At 39.8% G+C, this 16977-nt stretch overlaps 1 protein-coding gene across 9 annotated transcripts in view; it reads left to right on the top strand.

The window, feature by feature from the left end:
- The window catches only part of ARHGEF28 (Rho guanine nucleotide exchange factor 28), a 134257-nt gene that overhangs the window by 61033 nt on the left and 56247 nt on the right, over positions 1–16977 (top strand). For 7 of the 9 annotated variants that reach the window (XM_042804848.1, XM_042804847.1, XM_042804846.1 and 4 more), the window contains 2 exons: positions 12030–12160; positions 14631–14932. In XM_042804848.1, coding sequence (XP_042660782.1) covers positions 12030–12160; positions 14631–14932 — 433 coding nt within the window. Of the gene's footprint in view, positions 1–4839; positions 4955–12029; positions 12161–14630; positions 14933–16977 lie in introns of those variants that run through there. The other 2 variants (XM_032986381.1, XM_032986358.1) reach the window with 1 other exon arrangement.

The raw sequence follows: 16977 nt of genomic DNA, 5'->3' as shown, positions 1-16977 counted from the left end.
AACACCTGTACAAGGGGAGGTGCGAGTGGAAGGTTGGGGGCTAGGGAGGTCCGGGCCATTTATTCTTATGTCATAATGTGCCTGAGTTTGATACCTGAATTCACCTGGGACTACCCTTTCCTGGGAGAGCAAAATCTGCTGCTTTAAACTGGTAGAGGGAGGAGGAGGCTTCATGATGCTGAATGCTAATGGTCTTTCACCTTATTGAAAGCTGTGGCTTCATCAGGGTTGAAACGGTGGAAATCAGGTGTGTTTGCAAGGGAAATGGTGCAGTGCAAGAAACTCCCCACTTGTCCTTCACCTGCCCTGCTCCCTGCACTTCCCAGCCCTATTCCTCTGTGGGTGATGTGGGATGGGGAGCCTGCTGTGGAGCACTAGTGGGAGGGATGAGATCCATCAAATAATGCCATATGTTGGGCAGTGATGATAAGCAGTGACTGCCTGCCTGGACTTTTTGGGTTCCACTGTTGAACAGTAGTTTAAATCCCGAATTGCTGTGTTACTTGTGGGAGGACTCAACAGATCTGTGTTCACAAACTAAGGAAATAAATGGGCCGGTTCCCTAAACTGAATGCATGAGTCAGCCACTGGAAATTTAGCAATAAGGAAAATCATAAAAACAATTTGCGAAGGTCATCTGCCAAGATCTTAAGGATCCGGGCTTGGTTCTGTGTTTTTCAATGATCAGTTCATCAGTGATTTGGGAAAGGGAGAATAGTGATGTGGCAAAGTTTTTCTGACTATTCCAGTATAAACTTTCATATGGAAGACTCAGGTCTTTGGTAGAGAAGTAGTAAAAATAATGTGTGTGTCAAGGCATCCTATGAGATGTGTGAGGCCATTGCCAACAGCAGTCTGCACAGCCATCACTTCATTGCTGTTGGCAGGTGGAAAAAGCATCAGAGTTGGAGCGTGCTCGGTGTGTGGGATCTGGTTGGTAATGTTTTGCTTTTAATTCATATTTGCTGAGTTTTCAACATGATTGTTAAGTCTAATGTAGGGTAATGCAGATATTTTGTCCAGGTACTGATCCTCTCTTTGGGAAGATGTGCTTTAACTAGTAAAAACAATGGAGTGAAGAAGGCAGGAAAGCTGTGTGTACCTGTGGGTCCCAGAGACTGCTGGAGAAGATCACTTTTCTACACCATCTTTCCTTGTCAGAGTTTTCTCTGCAGCTTTGGGAAGTGATTGCAGGCTCTGCTGGTCCTGGGGCAGAACACAGCTGGGGGGAATCAACTTCATCCCTAATGTCAGGGGAGACTCTGCCCAGAGCAAACTCGGCAGGGCATTTTTGGCCGAGCTATCGTTCAGGCAGCTCTCATCTCATATGTGTCCAGCAGAGACCCTCTCCAGCCCTGTCTGCAGTGTCAGTAGTCCTGCTTTCCATCCTGTGTACATCCCTTCTCCATGTGGGGAGGGGGCACTGGGCCCAGAGGATTTGTCTCCTTCTGGTCTGCCTGAGAGAGAACTGCCAGTCCATGGTTTAGCAGTGTTTGGGGAGAGGGAGCCCACCCGCTTGGTGCTGCGGGGCTGTCCTCTGAGAGCACCGGGAGGGGGTGGGGGGTGACAGTGCTGTTCCACGGAGGCTGCGGATGCTGGTGACATTCCTCTGCTTCCTTCTGTCTTGCCACGAGCCGCAGGAATGGTCAGACAATAGACAATAGACTGTAATAACTCTGAAAAACATTTATGTCATACGGATGTGTTTTGGCAAGCATTTGGTGAAAGAATTTAAGGCATTACATTATTTATCAAAAGCATTAGCCTTAGGTAATGCACACAAATACCCCACTTGTTCTTTATCTTCACATCTATACCTTGGTATACATAATTGAGAACATTTTTTCAGTGGAAAGTAAGGTTAAAATTTTCCAGCTAGAAAGCACCTTTTATCTCATAAGCTTCCAGATCTCTGTGCCAGCTGCATGCACTTTGGAAACAAAGAGTAGCAGGTGAAAAGTGGGTTGGATCATCCCACAAAGTGCAAAAATGGGGAAGAAAATTACTTTTAGCCAAAAACTGTAAGGCAAAGCCCTTCTTTGTGGCAAAAACCAGCATGGGATCTTTCATGGCTGCATAAAGTAGTTCTACAAACTAGAAAAAAATCATCTTTCACAAGGCCCGAACAGAGCAAATAACATGAATTATATTCAATTAACCCTTCAGAAATAGGGGTTAAGGTTGGTAATTTATCTGCACTTTCAGACTGCCATTGACAAATTCCTGTGCAAGATCCTATTGAGGGGAGATTGCAGTAAGTGTGTGAAAAAAGCCTTAGAACTTGCCCAAGAAATAGAGAATAAATGGCAGAAGTAAATGATGAGGATTTTATTATAGCAGAAATTTAGTAGCTGGATTCTCTGAGTGTTATGTAATAGGGCTGCTGTTGAAAAAATATTTAACAATCCTTAATTACTCATTTGTATTAGAAGGTTCTAAATGAAAGCTGCTATTTTAGGGGAGGGAGCAGGCAATAACTGAACAGTCAGTGAAAACATTTATGCAGTGTACAGAGGTCATTCAGGAAAGTAAATGTCTCGGCATGTAAAATATTTTAATGCCATTAAATACATCGGCTGCATTTCCGCATTGTGAGTGTTTTGTTCAGTTCTAGTTATCCTTCCCTGGACTAAACAGAAGTCCAGGAAGACCAGTGGGAGTGAGTAGGTGTATTTTAGTGGAATGTATAAGTGAAAAAAGCCAGAATTGGTCAATTTAGAGAAAAGATGCACAAATGGGGATATCACAGAAGTAAGCAAAATTTACTATTTCTTATAAAGTAGAGCAGAGGAATAATTGCTAAAATCGAAGGGTGAGACATTTTTAAGCCAGTGTAAAACATACAGCTGTCTACATGTAAACTGCTGTTCTCCCATGGAGTGCTGCCTTTTGTACACGCCTGAAACTAAGACTTTTATTCTGGTTGGCATTAGATACATCTGATGAGAGGGGGCAGGAAAAATTGCTGCGTAGAGGGGAAATATTTTGTGTTGAAGCAGTTGGGAAGACATTTCCTAAACGAACAAGTTATCCAACAAATATGATCCATCCTTTCCTTTTCTCTCAAACTGCAGCCGTGATGGGAGGCAGGAGAGTGCCCTGGATGGTGTGCAGGTGGGAGGGTGTACGTCAGCGCTTGCATTTCCGTATGCCCAGGGGATTTATCAGTGCAATTTGAACCTGACATTCCAGGGAGTGGAGATATTTTGAAGTGGATGCTTAAAGCATGGATTTATATCCTCTCTGTATTTTCAGTCATCCATTGTCTGTTGTAATTCCCTGGGGCTGTTAATTATATATATAAATCAAACAAAGTCTATGGGAGTGTCTAATATTTAAAGTGAAAGTCTAAGGCTTCCAGCGTCTGGGGCAAATTATTCTTTTCAGGCCTGACAAAGCTGGCAGAACTTCAGTTGAGGGAAGGGCAGAACAATGATATGTTTCAACTGTGTTTTATGTGATTTCTGCACTTTATGAAGTGCTTGTATAATAATTATTTTATCCCTGAAAACCTGAATGATATTTTTCTAATGCATTTTGAATTAAATTTGCATTTGAATTGCATTATTTTCTTTCAACAAATATGTTGTTATCTCTGACTGAAATGCGGATTGAGGAATCACTTGAAACATAATACAGAAGTAGCATTGCAGACCTCAGCAGCCTGAAAAATAATTGAAGTGAAGTAAGGAATGTTAACAAGCTTGTCATCATCTTCCAAAAACTGACATTTAAGCTGATCCACATTCCCTCTTCTCCTTTATGTGGAATACAAAACCACATACATTGTGGGGTAACTAAAAGAAATGTTTGGTGGTGTTGGTTAAGAAACAGTGGACATGTTATTTTTGTATTAGCTCTTGTTTAGCCACATTTGATCCTGTTTTAAAAAAAAGAGTAGTTTGTGTAGTGTAAAGATGTTGGGGGAAGGGATAATGAGTTCCTACTGAATACTAATTGCCTATGAGTTGTTCAGGGAGACTGTATAAGAATGGAGGATTTGTTGTAAATTAGTCACTAGCTGCATTGTGCATTGCTGTGAGGTTAGACCAGAGCTGTAAAGGTGCCAGCTCCACAAAATCCTTATGATTCACTGTCTAACTTGGTGACTGTGTGAAGGAGAAAATACTATTCAGACTACATAGTACTGGAAAGAGACCTCCTCTAATGACAGTGTAATCTTTCTTTGTAACACTTAAGGTTTAAGCTCATTTGAGCTAGAAAATGGGAGTGACAGATTTTGAGTGGGTTATCGCTTCATTTCCAGCTGCAACATCCAAAGGTCTGCCAAAGTTGTAAAGACTGAGGGGGGGGTGGGTATTGCTCTGCAGTAATATGGGGTCCAGCAGACTGATGAGTACTCTTACCTTACTGTTAATCTTTAGCTTCTTTAATTCTAGCATTTTGCCTATCCTTAATTGGAGTGTCCTTGTAAGTAAACCCCACTTTAACATGGAAACAAAGCTCTGAAAAAGCTTGCAATAGTTTGTTTACTTTTGAGACCTATTTTCTCATTCCTTACTTGGCTCCTATTGTTTTCATTTACATCAAAATGGAAAGGTGAGTTAATGATTCATTGGCACACAGTGACCTTTCAAATAGCTCTGGACCACGATGCAACAGCTCCACGTGAAGCTCTCATACTTTAACCTCCTTGCTTCTGCCTTAATATTTGTAGCCTGATCTGTCTACATGCCTGGACGCCTGAAGAGAGCAAACATTTACAGCTTCTCCCTCCCCTGTGTTTAGTGGGCAATTTGATCCTTCTTTGTCCATTCCTTTATTTTACATCACTCTTAGACTTGACTTGCTCTTGAGAACAACAAAGTGCAACTTCGGGAATCTGCTCTCTGTTTATTTAGCACAAAAATGGACTCAGACTCTGATTCACCTTTTAATTACTCTTGGCCTTCCTTACCTAAGATGAGGATTCGAAGAAGGGCATCCAAACCAGGTAGAAAAAGCTGTCTTCTTTTAAATGACTCTTGCTTAATAGCTCTGCCTCCTTTTCAATGTCTGGTTGTGTGCAGGTGCCTATAAACAGCTTGCATGAGGTAGATTTTCTTTCAAAAGTCGACCTCACTGTTAGTTATTCTTTTGTGGATAATGGTGTTGGAATTTGTTAAGTAAAAACAAAATATATTCTCCAAATTATGTACTGTTCTTTAAAATTGTTTTTATTTCTTTAATCTCTTAGGGCTTTTTTTTTTTTTTTTTTCCTTCTGGTTGTATGTGTAGCTCTCACTGAGCAGCTCGGATACCCTGTGAGCTTCACGGCATGGCAGTGGCTGCAGAAAGCTCTGCTGGTTACAGTTGTTTTCGTGTAGGGAGAATCTGGTAATTCAAAAATGCCTCAACAGCTAACAGGATTTTTTTTTTTTTTAAATTATGTACAAAAATCTTACCAGAATGAAGAGGGAAATCTTTTGCTTTCTGTAAGAGAAAGTGAAAGGGTCAGTTACTCTCTTTGGTGCCAGGGTCAGTTGCTGTCTTTGCACAGTTAGACATTGTCCTCCTTAGTGGAGAAGTCTTTGAGAAGTAAGTGTTATAAATGTTGTCAGTATGATAAAGGGGGTTTTAAGGAGGTTGAAAGGCACTGACCAGCAAGTTTATGTTAGGAAGAATTATCATTGAAAGCTTTAATGAGGAAAGATAAATTTTTACTACATTTAAAAACAAAGAAATGAAGAGAAAGAATGGCAGAAATGTGATTTGTGCTTCCCTCCATAAAATTGCTTTTTTGTGTTTCAGAAAGGGAAAAAAAATGAGAGGTAAGATCCATCAGTGTCATTAAAGTCAACGAGCCAGGAGAATCATATTTACACAGACTGAGACTATGACCTAGTTTTAGAGTGAAAAATACATACAGAATGCACATTTTAACATGCGTAGCACTTTCTGAACTTTTTACTTTTATTCATTGGGACATCCAGTGTTTCGCAAGCACACAGGAGTTTCTGCAATGTGTATGATGCACATGCAGCTTGTCAAGAAGGTGAAATGGGTTGCAAGTTGCATTGTGTGTGCTCTTTCCCTCTCTCATGAGGATTTGTTTTATCTGAAAATGCTGTAGCAGCGCACACATCTTCTTTGACACTTTTATTGTTATTTATTTTACCTTTAGACAGTTTTTTTTTTTTTTTTAAATACTTCATCTGTTGTAAAGAACTGTATAGAGGTCTGGTGTTTGCATGTTATAGTATTGCATCTTGTTTCCCATCCCTGTTAATAGTAAACCAACACACATGGCTTGTATGAACAACTGACCATATATTGGAGCATGAAGGTGCTCTTGGGTGCATGTGCATGTTTTAGTGCTAAAATCCGAGGGTTCACCTGTGCTTGGGGAATTGAAATACTGGCTGTCCATGGGGTGGGAGAAGTGCCTCTGCAAGGGGACAGGAGGCTCATGATCTGTGCTGATTATACGTGTTTTTTTTCTGATAGTATCTGAACATGGCCAGTTGATCCTGGCACACAGGTATGGGGCACGTACCTCACAGCTGCATTTTCCTCATACAGAAATTTGGGTCTTAGTGAACAAAACACTTGTCATGCCCAGCAGGAAGTGGTGCGGGATTCTTTCTCTCCACCTCGAAACTCATTGTTGTGAACCTGCATAGGTTGCTCTAGCTGATCTGGGCAATGAAATGTCAGCCTCCTCCCTTCTCCTCTGAATCAGAAGGCTGTTGGTTTCCTAGACTGGGGTTGCTCCCCTGTGGTAAGCAGGGGAGCAGTGCAGACCTCTGGTGGGAGAGTCCAAAGTGGAAAGTCTCACATGCCACTTTGCACCATATGCATCAATGTTTTCAGATTTTAAGTTCCCTACATGCCCCAAGGTCAGCTTTTGTCCCTGCTTGGGGACCTCTCAGACTGAGTGGTGGAGCCCTTGCCCTGCCCCTGAAATCCTGGGGGCCGTCAGGGACCAAGTGCAGGCTGTGCACCTTCGGGGCCATGCATTGCAGACTTCCTCCCTTGCTGCTGAGGCTGTGGGTGCCTGGCATTATTAAAGGCTAATTAGGCTTAACAGAGAATGTGAACATGACTGTGTCTTAGTGATTGGGCTGGGGCGGGTGTCTAAGTTTTGTTCCTTACTTCAAGACCCCTAATGCTATTTATTTTGTTATTTAATGTGCAATGGCCAGAAGGCAGGTCTCTTCTCCCTTCACCTTGCACTGCATAGTCCTACCTTTTCAGAGGTAGTGACCCCCAGAACCTTTTTGAAAGCTTTAACAACTTTCATGGGTGCTGAAAATATCTGTCTCTGACAAGTCTGTCCCACTGTGCTGGGAGGTGGGACTTATGCATCCAGTTCACTTGGGCAGAAGTGGGAATTGAAACTAAGCACCAAAGTACTTTATCAGTTGTACTATTGTATAAAATGAGACACCAACTTATTTCTGTTTGTGTAATCATTAGTATAGAAGGTAACATGCTTGCTTCAGGGAGGGAGGTCAGGGCTGTGAATCCCATTTTGGAAAGGGATACTTTCTTGAATCCCACATTTAGGTGACAAAGATCAAAGTCAGTGATTGACAAGTGCCTTCATCCTCAATGTTTCTTAGTGGCTACTTTAGGACCACATCTTGAACATTATGGTATGATTTCTAGCATCCAGATGCCTGATCCTCTCCATGCAGTATATAGGAAACACTGTGGTTTGATTTCCATTCCACAGATTTAGGACAGTTAAATGTTTGTCTTTATGACAAAAGCACCACAAAGCCCACATCTCTTTACCCTCTATGTAATACTAGTCTTATGTAGTTGCTTAATTTTGCTGTCATGAGTAATTGCACTGTCTGAATGAAGCACTAAGATACCTGAATTAGGCATGCAGATCCCTCACTGAAACTGGTTGTATGGTCCATGTCTACAGATAATGCATGTCACTTTGGTTGGCCCCTCGCCAGGAACATGTGGACTTCTTTCTCCAAATTCAGCTTATTGCTTCTGGATTTAGAGGAGTATTTCTGTAGTCCTGTCTGACCCATGTGCTTAGCTGTCTGCATTTTTCACTGACTTCATAGCTCTGTTACTTCCAGTTATACATTAACCCCTGCTCAGATTGCTGGGGTTAAATGTGATGAACTGTCTGAAAACTATTCGTTGTATGTAGAGAAGGGAATTTGTAATTTCTTTCCTGGCTCCTGTCTTGGTCATGTTGATGTACTTCATTTCTCTTTTGCTGTGTGCTGTCTCACAGAAAGATTTAAGGTTTGATTTTTAACAGTCAGTGTTATGTTCTTGCCATTTTCTGACACAGGTCATTCAAGGCTATACATTTCCTTACGCCAACATAAAGCATGTTTTGAATTATTGCTATGATGATTGTGTGGTTTTTAAAAGTATTTTTATAAGCTTTTGTTCCTGGTAAAATGTTCAGCCTTTACTGTATAACTTTGACAACATTACAGAAGATGTAGAGGTCTCGTGCCTAGTTATTCATTGGTCAAGGTTTTTTATTTTATCCATGTTTGGACATTATTCTTCCCTGCACTGTGGCTTTTGTTCACCTACATCTAAATAACGCATACATCTTTCATGTCTGTTTACCAGGCAGATGGCAGAGAGCCACAGGCTCTGCTAAAGCAGACATGCCTTTATTTAATTCTTTTTCTGTGGTCATGGCAGAGTGTACAGCTGGAGAGCGTTCAGCTCTGGCAGGCAGATCAGCTTGTTGAGCTGTACTTGCTGGGTTGTTTTGGTACCAAAGTCAATCCTGCTGTGTTGTGTTCAGGTCACTTTTACTTTAGTAAGCATCTTGACATCCATTACCAACACCTTTCAGAGCTAAAACTTTGGGACACCTCCATCTCACAAGAAGTGCCAGTTTGCCCTGTGAGTTTTATCTGTCTTTCCATAATCTGTGCTGAAGTTTTGCATCTGCAATGAGAAGCATTTTGAATGGGTAGGGGAGATTTTTGAGACTTTTTTTTGAAAATGCATGTTATTGATCCTCCTCATCTCTCAGGCAAGGACAGCCTTGCTGCATGTTACTAGTGATACCCAGTGCAGCAGGCTATTATCTGCTGCCATGCTAACCTGGAGGAAGATCTACTGATGGTCTCCACAAGACCGAGATGACTTGTAGCCAGTGAGTCAGGCTGGAAGCAATTAGTGGGACTGTAGGGATGCAGTGTGTGATATGGACGTTTGTGACAGTTTGTCACTTTTTAAACTATGGAGGCCTATCCAGTGGAAATAAGTTACTAGCATAGTCAATGTGTAATTAATAACACTCTCCCCTACGTTCATCAAAGTCTTTAAATGCTTCTCTTGTTACAGTGTTAAGTTGATGTACTCGTGCCTTTATGCGTGTTTGAGATTGGGAGGCGGAGTGGGAATAAGGAGGTACAGTGGGGTCATATTGTAAAATGAAGTCCAAAATAACCAGCTACCTTTGGTCTGTTCATTTAAAACCCCGATGAATATTTATTTAGACATCTCGCCTTTAACAACAGACTGACTGGAGCACCACCAGAAGAACGTAGGGCATTTAGCAGTGGTAATCAATAAAGATTTACTAACAGAAAGTCCTGCAGATAGCACATTCTAGTATAACTTGTATTTGCAACAGCTTGCTTCAGAAATCATTACTTAGGTTGTTACTCTCTTATGGAACTTTAACATAATGTAAAATGTGGTATCAGAAGTTGCTATATAAGGAAAAATGTGAAGTAATATTGGGATTTTGTTGTTTCTGGCTCGAGGTGTGTAATTCATAGCTCAGTCCATTAACTGTGGAGATCCCAGCAGTGGGGACTGTTTCTGAAGTCAAGAAGCTGTCTCCATAGGCTTGGGTTTACACTGTGATTTGGGAATCCCTAAAGCCTGGGCTGTTTTTCAGGGATATGTATTGAACCTTTGCAGTCTAGTACTGGAGCTGAATACTGCCCTTGCCAGTTGTACTCAATGGGTTTATATATGAGAGGGAGTGTGTGCTGGGGAAGGTAATAAGCATACAAGAAGCAATGGAGAGTCTGACTTTTTTTTTCTTCCTGGTTGTTGGTTTAAGACCAGCCCTTGGAAAGCTTTCCTTGCCACAAGAAAGTACTGCCAGTTTTGCCAAATCACATTTCCATATGATTTTAGCTGCCAAAGTCTGATGAACTGCTGCAGAAAACAATGCTTTTATACTATTTATAAACCAAGGCTTTGGGATCTTGGCAAACATAAGGAAATGATTTGTAGCTTTAGCAATCTTCAAGATGGAAGTCTCTAAAATCATGTTAAAATTCTTGCAGGAGGGAGAAGCAAAATGAGAAGCATAAGGATGTTTTAATGGTATTAAAACACAAGGCCTGCCAGGACTAGAAACCAAATAATCCATAGCGTGCCATTTCTAAATGGGAATTTCCAGTTTTCTCTAAGTATAGAGCTTAATGTTCTTGGGCTTTATGAGATAGCATCATAAAATCAAATAAAAGCTGTGGTGTAACACTGCAGTTTTGGCACTGGTCCATGACATTTTTTTTTTTTTCCCAAAGGAACTAATGCTCTACACATCGTCAAGTGTAACTTTTAATCCAGTGCCATTTCTTCATTATAAATTTTCTTACAATCTGATGGTCATAGGCATCTTGGATGGGGCTTTGAACAACCTGATGTAGTGAAAAATGTCCTTGCCCATGTCAGAGTGGTTTGACTAGGTGATCTTTAAAGTTCTCTTCCAACCCAAACCATGCTATATCATTCTGTGATCTTCCAAAAGCAGTTACATTGATTTAGGAATGTAGCCTGGGGAAAGCCTTTAGTGGTATTGTTTCCTTTCCACTTTTGCAGAAAATAAATTTCTGATGCAGACTAAGAAGGATCTTTTGCATAATTTCCAATAATAGACAAACTGGAATTAAGATTTATTGAGAGTTTTGGTTTTGGATATATTGATGGGCATGGTACTTTTCTCTATCACATCATTCTTATGCTAATCTATTTCAGTTCACTTCCAATGGCAATGCTTGATTTACAGCATCTTAAAATAAGGAAAATAACACCACAACTGTGATTTTTTTTTTTTAGCCTGTTTTCACGCAGTCTAGAAGAAGGCTGGTTTCTGCTTTGTCAAATTTTGCTCCTTTTACATTTAGAAGATAGTATGAAGCCTTGAATACCAGCCCAAATGTAGGATTGGTGCATGCTCTTCATACTTAGAAGCAGCTTTAAGAGAAGTGGGCCTGCAGGACAGACTGACAGTGTTTCTGTAGCACTTTGTTAGGTTTTCTACTGCTCAAAGCCATGAAGTAAGGAGTCAGACCATACAGCTTTTAAAAATATTTGCTGTCATGAACACACTATTGAAAATTAAACTCTGAATTTCTGTCAATGATTTCTGGTGAAACTGATAATTTCTCATTTCAGTACCAAAACAGGTCAGATGCAGTTTTCATCCCAAACATCTTGTGCATGGGTCCTATCTTGATAGACTACTATCACCCTGTAAAGGGGCTAACAGTGGTATTTTATTTACAGTGCTGTTACAATTTTGTTCCTGTTTTTTATTTTAAGAACAGTAATCTGCTATATTGGTTTAAGATTAGTATTTATGTTGCTCCCAGTAGGTAGAATGCTTTAGGAGAGTCATTATTTGACTGCAGTTGATCATTATTCTGTTCATATAATGTATCAGATGCTATGTATTTAATGTATAGGCCAGAATCATGCATAATTCATCCCAGTCTGCAAAACTGGTCCTATGTACTTCTGCAGATCTCTACAAAGTGCTGTCTTAGGTGGAAAATATAATGTTTTGCTAACCAAAAGTCAGAAATACTTACTTTTAAGTTACATGAATGATTCTGGCTTACCTTTTAGAGCCTTGTCAACTCTACGTTTCTGGGAACATATAGCAAGTGGTAGGCAATTACAAAATGGGCAGATTTTTGAGTGGCCACACAAATATTACTCAATTTGTAATCCTAAGATTTGGTGCCTTATGCTTAACTTTGCCATTTTTATGGCAGTATATATACATGAGTAGAAAGTGTTTGAGATTTAATGGCATATTTTCCACAATTTATTTTTTCCAGAGCAGAGACACTCTACCCTTGATATACTCCGGAAACTCAAGGCTCCACCTACTTTCTCTGATGCAACCAGACTTTCTGCCATGCTGAATAGAAGTGATGAAGTGTATGCAAACTGCATGGTAGTAGACCAAGTAAGCTTATGTCTGAACTTCTGGCAAATGTTTCATCATCTTCTGTTAAAGTAGCTTATTTGTGTGATAGTAAGATCTTCTGGATCTGTCAGTAGGGGTGTGGGTCCAATTAGTAAAGCTCTAAAATAAAAATGATAATACCTTACTCTTCTCAGCTTCATTTTGTAACCCATTTATGAGGTACCTTTTAACAGATTCATCTGATAAGAATTATCCTCCCTAGCCTGTAGGCATAACTGTAAGGTAGCTCTTACTGTCTTTTCTGTGTGTTTGTGAGCTAAACAGTATTTGGTTCTTTCTAAGAAACATTAACACAATGTACCTTGCTCATATGCACTTCAGATTTTCTGAGTTATGTGTGCATTCACAGAAGAGATGGATTTGCTGATGCTAGCTAATTTTGGAAGTTAATTATAAACTCATAGCTAAGCCTACAGGCTCAACAAAAATGAGATACTGTTGAAGAGGTGAAGGCAGTGTCCTGTAACTGTCATGGAGCATTCTGATACTGGAGATCCTGACTTAGTATTAACGTTTATGATTTATTTGTCACCAGTGCTGGAGATGAGCTGGAGTCTCCAGACCCAATTATATTTTACATCACCATGTTGCACCTGAAATCCCTCCCCCATGGTCACACTCAGTTATCATATCTTGGGCAATATGATGGTGAGAGCCCCAGAGTTGGGGAATAGTCTAGTGTATAGCAGTTGTGTGTAGTTAAACAGCCACTGAATTCTGATAGAATGTAGCTATGTTTCAGTGATGGTTGAAATTTGTAAGCTGCTGTGGGTTCTCGCTGGGGTGAAAGTTGGAATACAGGAGTAAGAAATGATCAGATCATAATGTTAGAAGAAGGCTGAAATTTTGCAAGTGTGATTTTTTTTTTTTTCTTCCCTGCCCCCCCCCCTTTTTTTTTTTTTCTCCTTTTCACTCCCTGAAACACTTCAGCCACTGCATTCACTGCAGATCCAGTTCATTGTGACAGCTGAGATGGACGTTTCAGTCAGAGGCCTGCATGTTCAAAATGCACCTAAGGTTACAGAGAGATATATGAAATAATGACCTAGGAGAGAGCAACTGGTAGGGGACTGTATATGCAATCTGTGAAGCCTTGATTTTAACAATATCCAGGGTGGGAGGACAGAGCTGGAGAAGTGCAGCTCCATTCCAAATGCAGATGTTACCTGAGTATATTGCTGGAGGGTCCCTCAGCTTGGATTACTAACCTGTGCTGAATACATAGCCACATTCAACTTTGTTAAATTGCTGACTGGGGCCAAATTCTCCCTTAAGCACCACGCAGCAGGAGCTGGAGTGACTGCTGGAGGAAATCCCTCTGGTGCTGAGGGGAAATGCTGCCCAGGCAGGAATAACTTTGAAGGGAGGAACATCTGTGTAAAACCTGGGAGAAGCATTTTACCTTTGTGCATCTCATCTGCACAGTGCAACAGGAGTACCTCCAGACTTGCATGGGCCATATCTTTGAATGCAAATACAGAGTGATGTGAAAACACCAGTGGTTCTTTCTGTCTTTTACTAAGAGAAACATCATTATGATGGGAATGAAAACACATCTCAAGTGGGGCTGGAGAGGAGAAAGTCAGCAATCTGAAAGACCAGGGCTTTGGAAATGCTTCCAATCCTTCCTTTCTTCTTGCTTTTATACAGGTGCTTTTTGGAGGTTTAGAATTTTTACTGGCCATGTGACTTTTCAATATTATTCAGTGTCTGAATAGATGACAGTAACATGTAACTAAAAAACTGGTAATAAACTGTATTTTAGTATCTTTTGCAGAGTCGACAGGAGAATTCAACCTCAGTTGCACAAAGAATGATTTGTTACCAGGGTCTAAATGCTGATCCCTGTACCTGAGAAAACATAATTCTCAACTCCTATTCCTGTCTTTGTGCAAGAAGAGGGGTGTTTCATGCCCATAATTGCTTAATGGCAAAAAAATTGAGATTTCTTTCCCTTTTTCCCCTGGAGAACCTCTGTTCCAGGTCATGTATATTTATCTCAAAGCTTAGGAAATCAGTGCTGGAAAATTAAAAGTGCATGGTGTGTAGGCTGTTTTTTCCACATTAAATTGCACAGTGTTTGAATTCTCCTCCATATGTCTCCCACACTAATGTGTTATGCATATTTTTTGCTCAATTTAAGGATATTTTAAAATAAAAGCTATAAATATATGAATTGATACATTTCACAAAAAGTATAAATATGAGTGAGAAATCCATTTGACTTGCAAATACCAATTCATTGCTATTCTAATTATGGAAAAAAGTAATGCAAGGTCTATCTCTTAGCCATATAGCTTGCCTTCAATTCATGTGCTGTAAAAAGTAATAGGGGGAAAAAAAAGGCAAAACATATAACCATAAATAAAATGGCAAAATAATACGGTCCTTTTCCTCTGACAATACATCTTGTTACCACCTCTTACCAATATTCATTTTTTCTCCACAGGCTGGAGATTTAAAGACTAACTACATTCATGGAGATGGTGTCAGCAGTGAGACATGTCTGAATTCCACCAACTCAATCCCAATGGCTAAGAGCTCGTCATCTCCCTCCCTTGAGGAGAATGACCAATATAGATATGTTCCAAATGCAGGAAACCAAGGGCCAATGAAAAATGAAGAAAATGCAGGTTTAAGACATACTGCTTCAACTTCTGATCCATGTGGAGCAGATTCATACCTTCCATTCAAGACCCAGGGATTTATTAAGGATCACGGCCAATTTTATGCTGACATGAAAAGAAGAAGGTATGGAATTGACTTGATGATATGGTCAGAATAAGGATTATTTATGATAACCTTTTATTTCAAAAGATTAAACAGAATCTGGAGTAATAAATACTATTACTGAGGTAAAATCACTGTTTTCAATCACTAATATTCAAATTAAATTTAAAGGAGTGATTTATTTTCATAAAATAGTTATGAAGACATTTTTAACAAATAAAAGGAGTCCCCTAAGTAAATTAATTTTTAATGCAAATTTATACTTTTATACCTTTTTTTTTCTTGTATGTATTTTTTTTTTAAAAAAAAAAAAAGAATCAGCTGTTCAGTATAAGCGTTCCCATTGTGGCATTTTTGTCAGAAATGAGAATTTCACCTTAGCTTTCCTCAGTTATACCTTCCATTAGGAAAATAGTCCAAAACCTGTTGAACTTTCTTGGGAATCTTTCCATTCTTTGCACTGGCCTGTAGATGAACCATCTTATTCCTGATTGCATATATATTTTTTTTTTGACCTCAAAAGACACAGTGCAGAATACAGCTCATGTTTCTGATAGCTTCAGGTTGTTCTCCGCTCTTTTGCTGGTACACAAGGTTCGTTGCAAGCAGAGCCAGTTGTCAGAGGACTCTCATCCAGATGGCTTTAGGTTATGCTGTCAACTGGCTGGCTTCAGGAAAGCAGAGAGCTTTGAAGTTGAAACTATAATTTTTGTTTTTAACAATTAATATATTTCCTTGATAAAAAGGCTTTATTGCTTCTCTGGATAGAAGAGACATGAAATCAGTTCCTTCCTGTACAGGGGGAAATTTGAACCTGTCTCCCACCTTTCAAGAGTGTTTGGGCTAGTTGGAGATAGGGCATCAGTTTTATCTAAAAAACAGTAAGGAAGCAGTAGTGTCTTTCTGTTGTCGATTAAAATGTGCAAGAACATTTTCTGTACCTTAATTTTGAGTTTCTTATGCAACTACAAAGTCCCACTAGGAGGAATCTTTTAACATGGGTAGGTCAACAAATGGCAGACCAAGAGTTACTCTTTCCCAAACCTTTTATTTTTGCTTGCTACAGTGATATGATGTAGATTACTATAAATCTTCTGCCTGTCTGTCATAAGCATTTTTCTCCTATACATTTTTAGACATTCCCACCTTTTTTAGGACTTATGTCAGGTGCCTATAGATGAGCTTTAAGAGCTTATAGGAATTTTCAGAGAGATGTGATTGACGTTAATATGTCAACAGTAAGTGACCCAAACATTACACATAAAATAATACTGTTAGTATGTAATTGCAGCACCACCTTCCTTGAGGTATCTGAGGTGATGTGGCAAGTTACTTACCTGATTTTTTAGCCAGCTTTTTATGTCAGAAAAATTCCCCGGGTAAGTTATTCCCAGTAAGACACGTATGCTTGTCTGTTGACGTAGACACGCATTGCTTTTCTGATTTTAAAATGTGAGAGTAACTGATAATGCAGTTAAATAACTTGTTTCTGACATGTCACATGGACTATTACTAGGAAACATTGCGAAAGATGGTCTCCAGAAGTGTAATAAAGTAGTAGTTCTGGGCAGTATCAATAGATTTGCCCTTCGACAAAGTGAATTGTAGTGGTGTGTGAAGGAATTGTTGTGCTGTTATTCCTGGTAGGAACTCTGGCTATTTAGAAATACCACACATAATTTAAAGTTTTATGTTGTAAGGCTGGAATGTTATTGCAAGCAGTCAACCGTTCCTTCCAGTCACTCTGATGAAGAGACCGTGAACTTGCTCTTGCAGCTAATAGCACCCCTCCTGGGAAGCCCTGGTACTGCTGAGAAACCTTACTGCACTCTCCTGCTCAGGAACCCTTGCCAATCAAATAGTATCTAAGTGTTTGAAGTGTTGATTTAGCCAGAGATTTTTCAGTCTATTTGTAGTCCTTTATGTTTTTAAGTTTATATCTTTCGAAATGAATCTCATAAACTGTCTCAGACCCTCCATCTCTCTTACTAGTTTTCTCTTCCGTCCTCCATCAAGTCACCAATATAGAAAAAAAGATGTCTGTGAATAGCTGCATCATATCTTCC

The sequence above is a fragment of the Tyto alba genome, unplaced genomic scaffold (assembly GCF_018691265.1).
Source record: "Tyto alba isolate M040663 unplaced genomic scaffold, T.alba_DEE_v4.0 Super-Scaffold_42, whole genome shotgun sequence".
NCBI classification, from domain to species: domain Eukaryota; kingdom Metazoa; phylum Chordata; class Aves; order Strigiformes; family Tytonidae; genus Tyto; species Tyto alba.
Note: the sequence above shows the minus strand (reverse complement) of the source record. Positions and strands in the feature narration are given on the sequence as shown.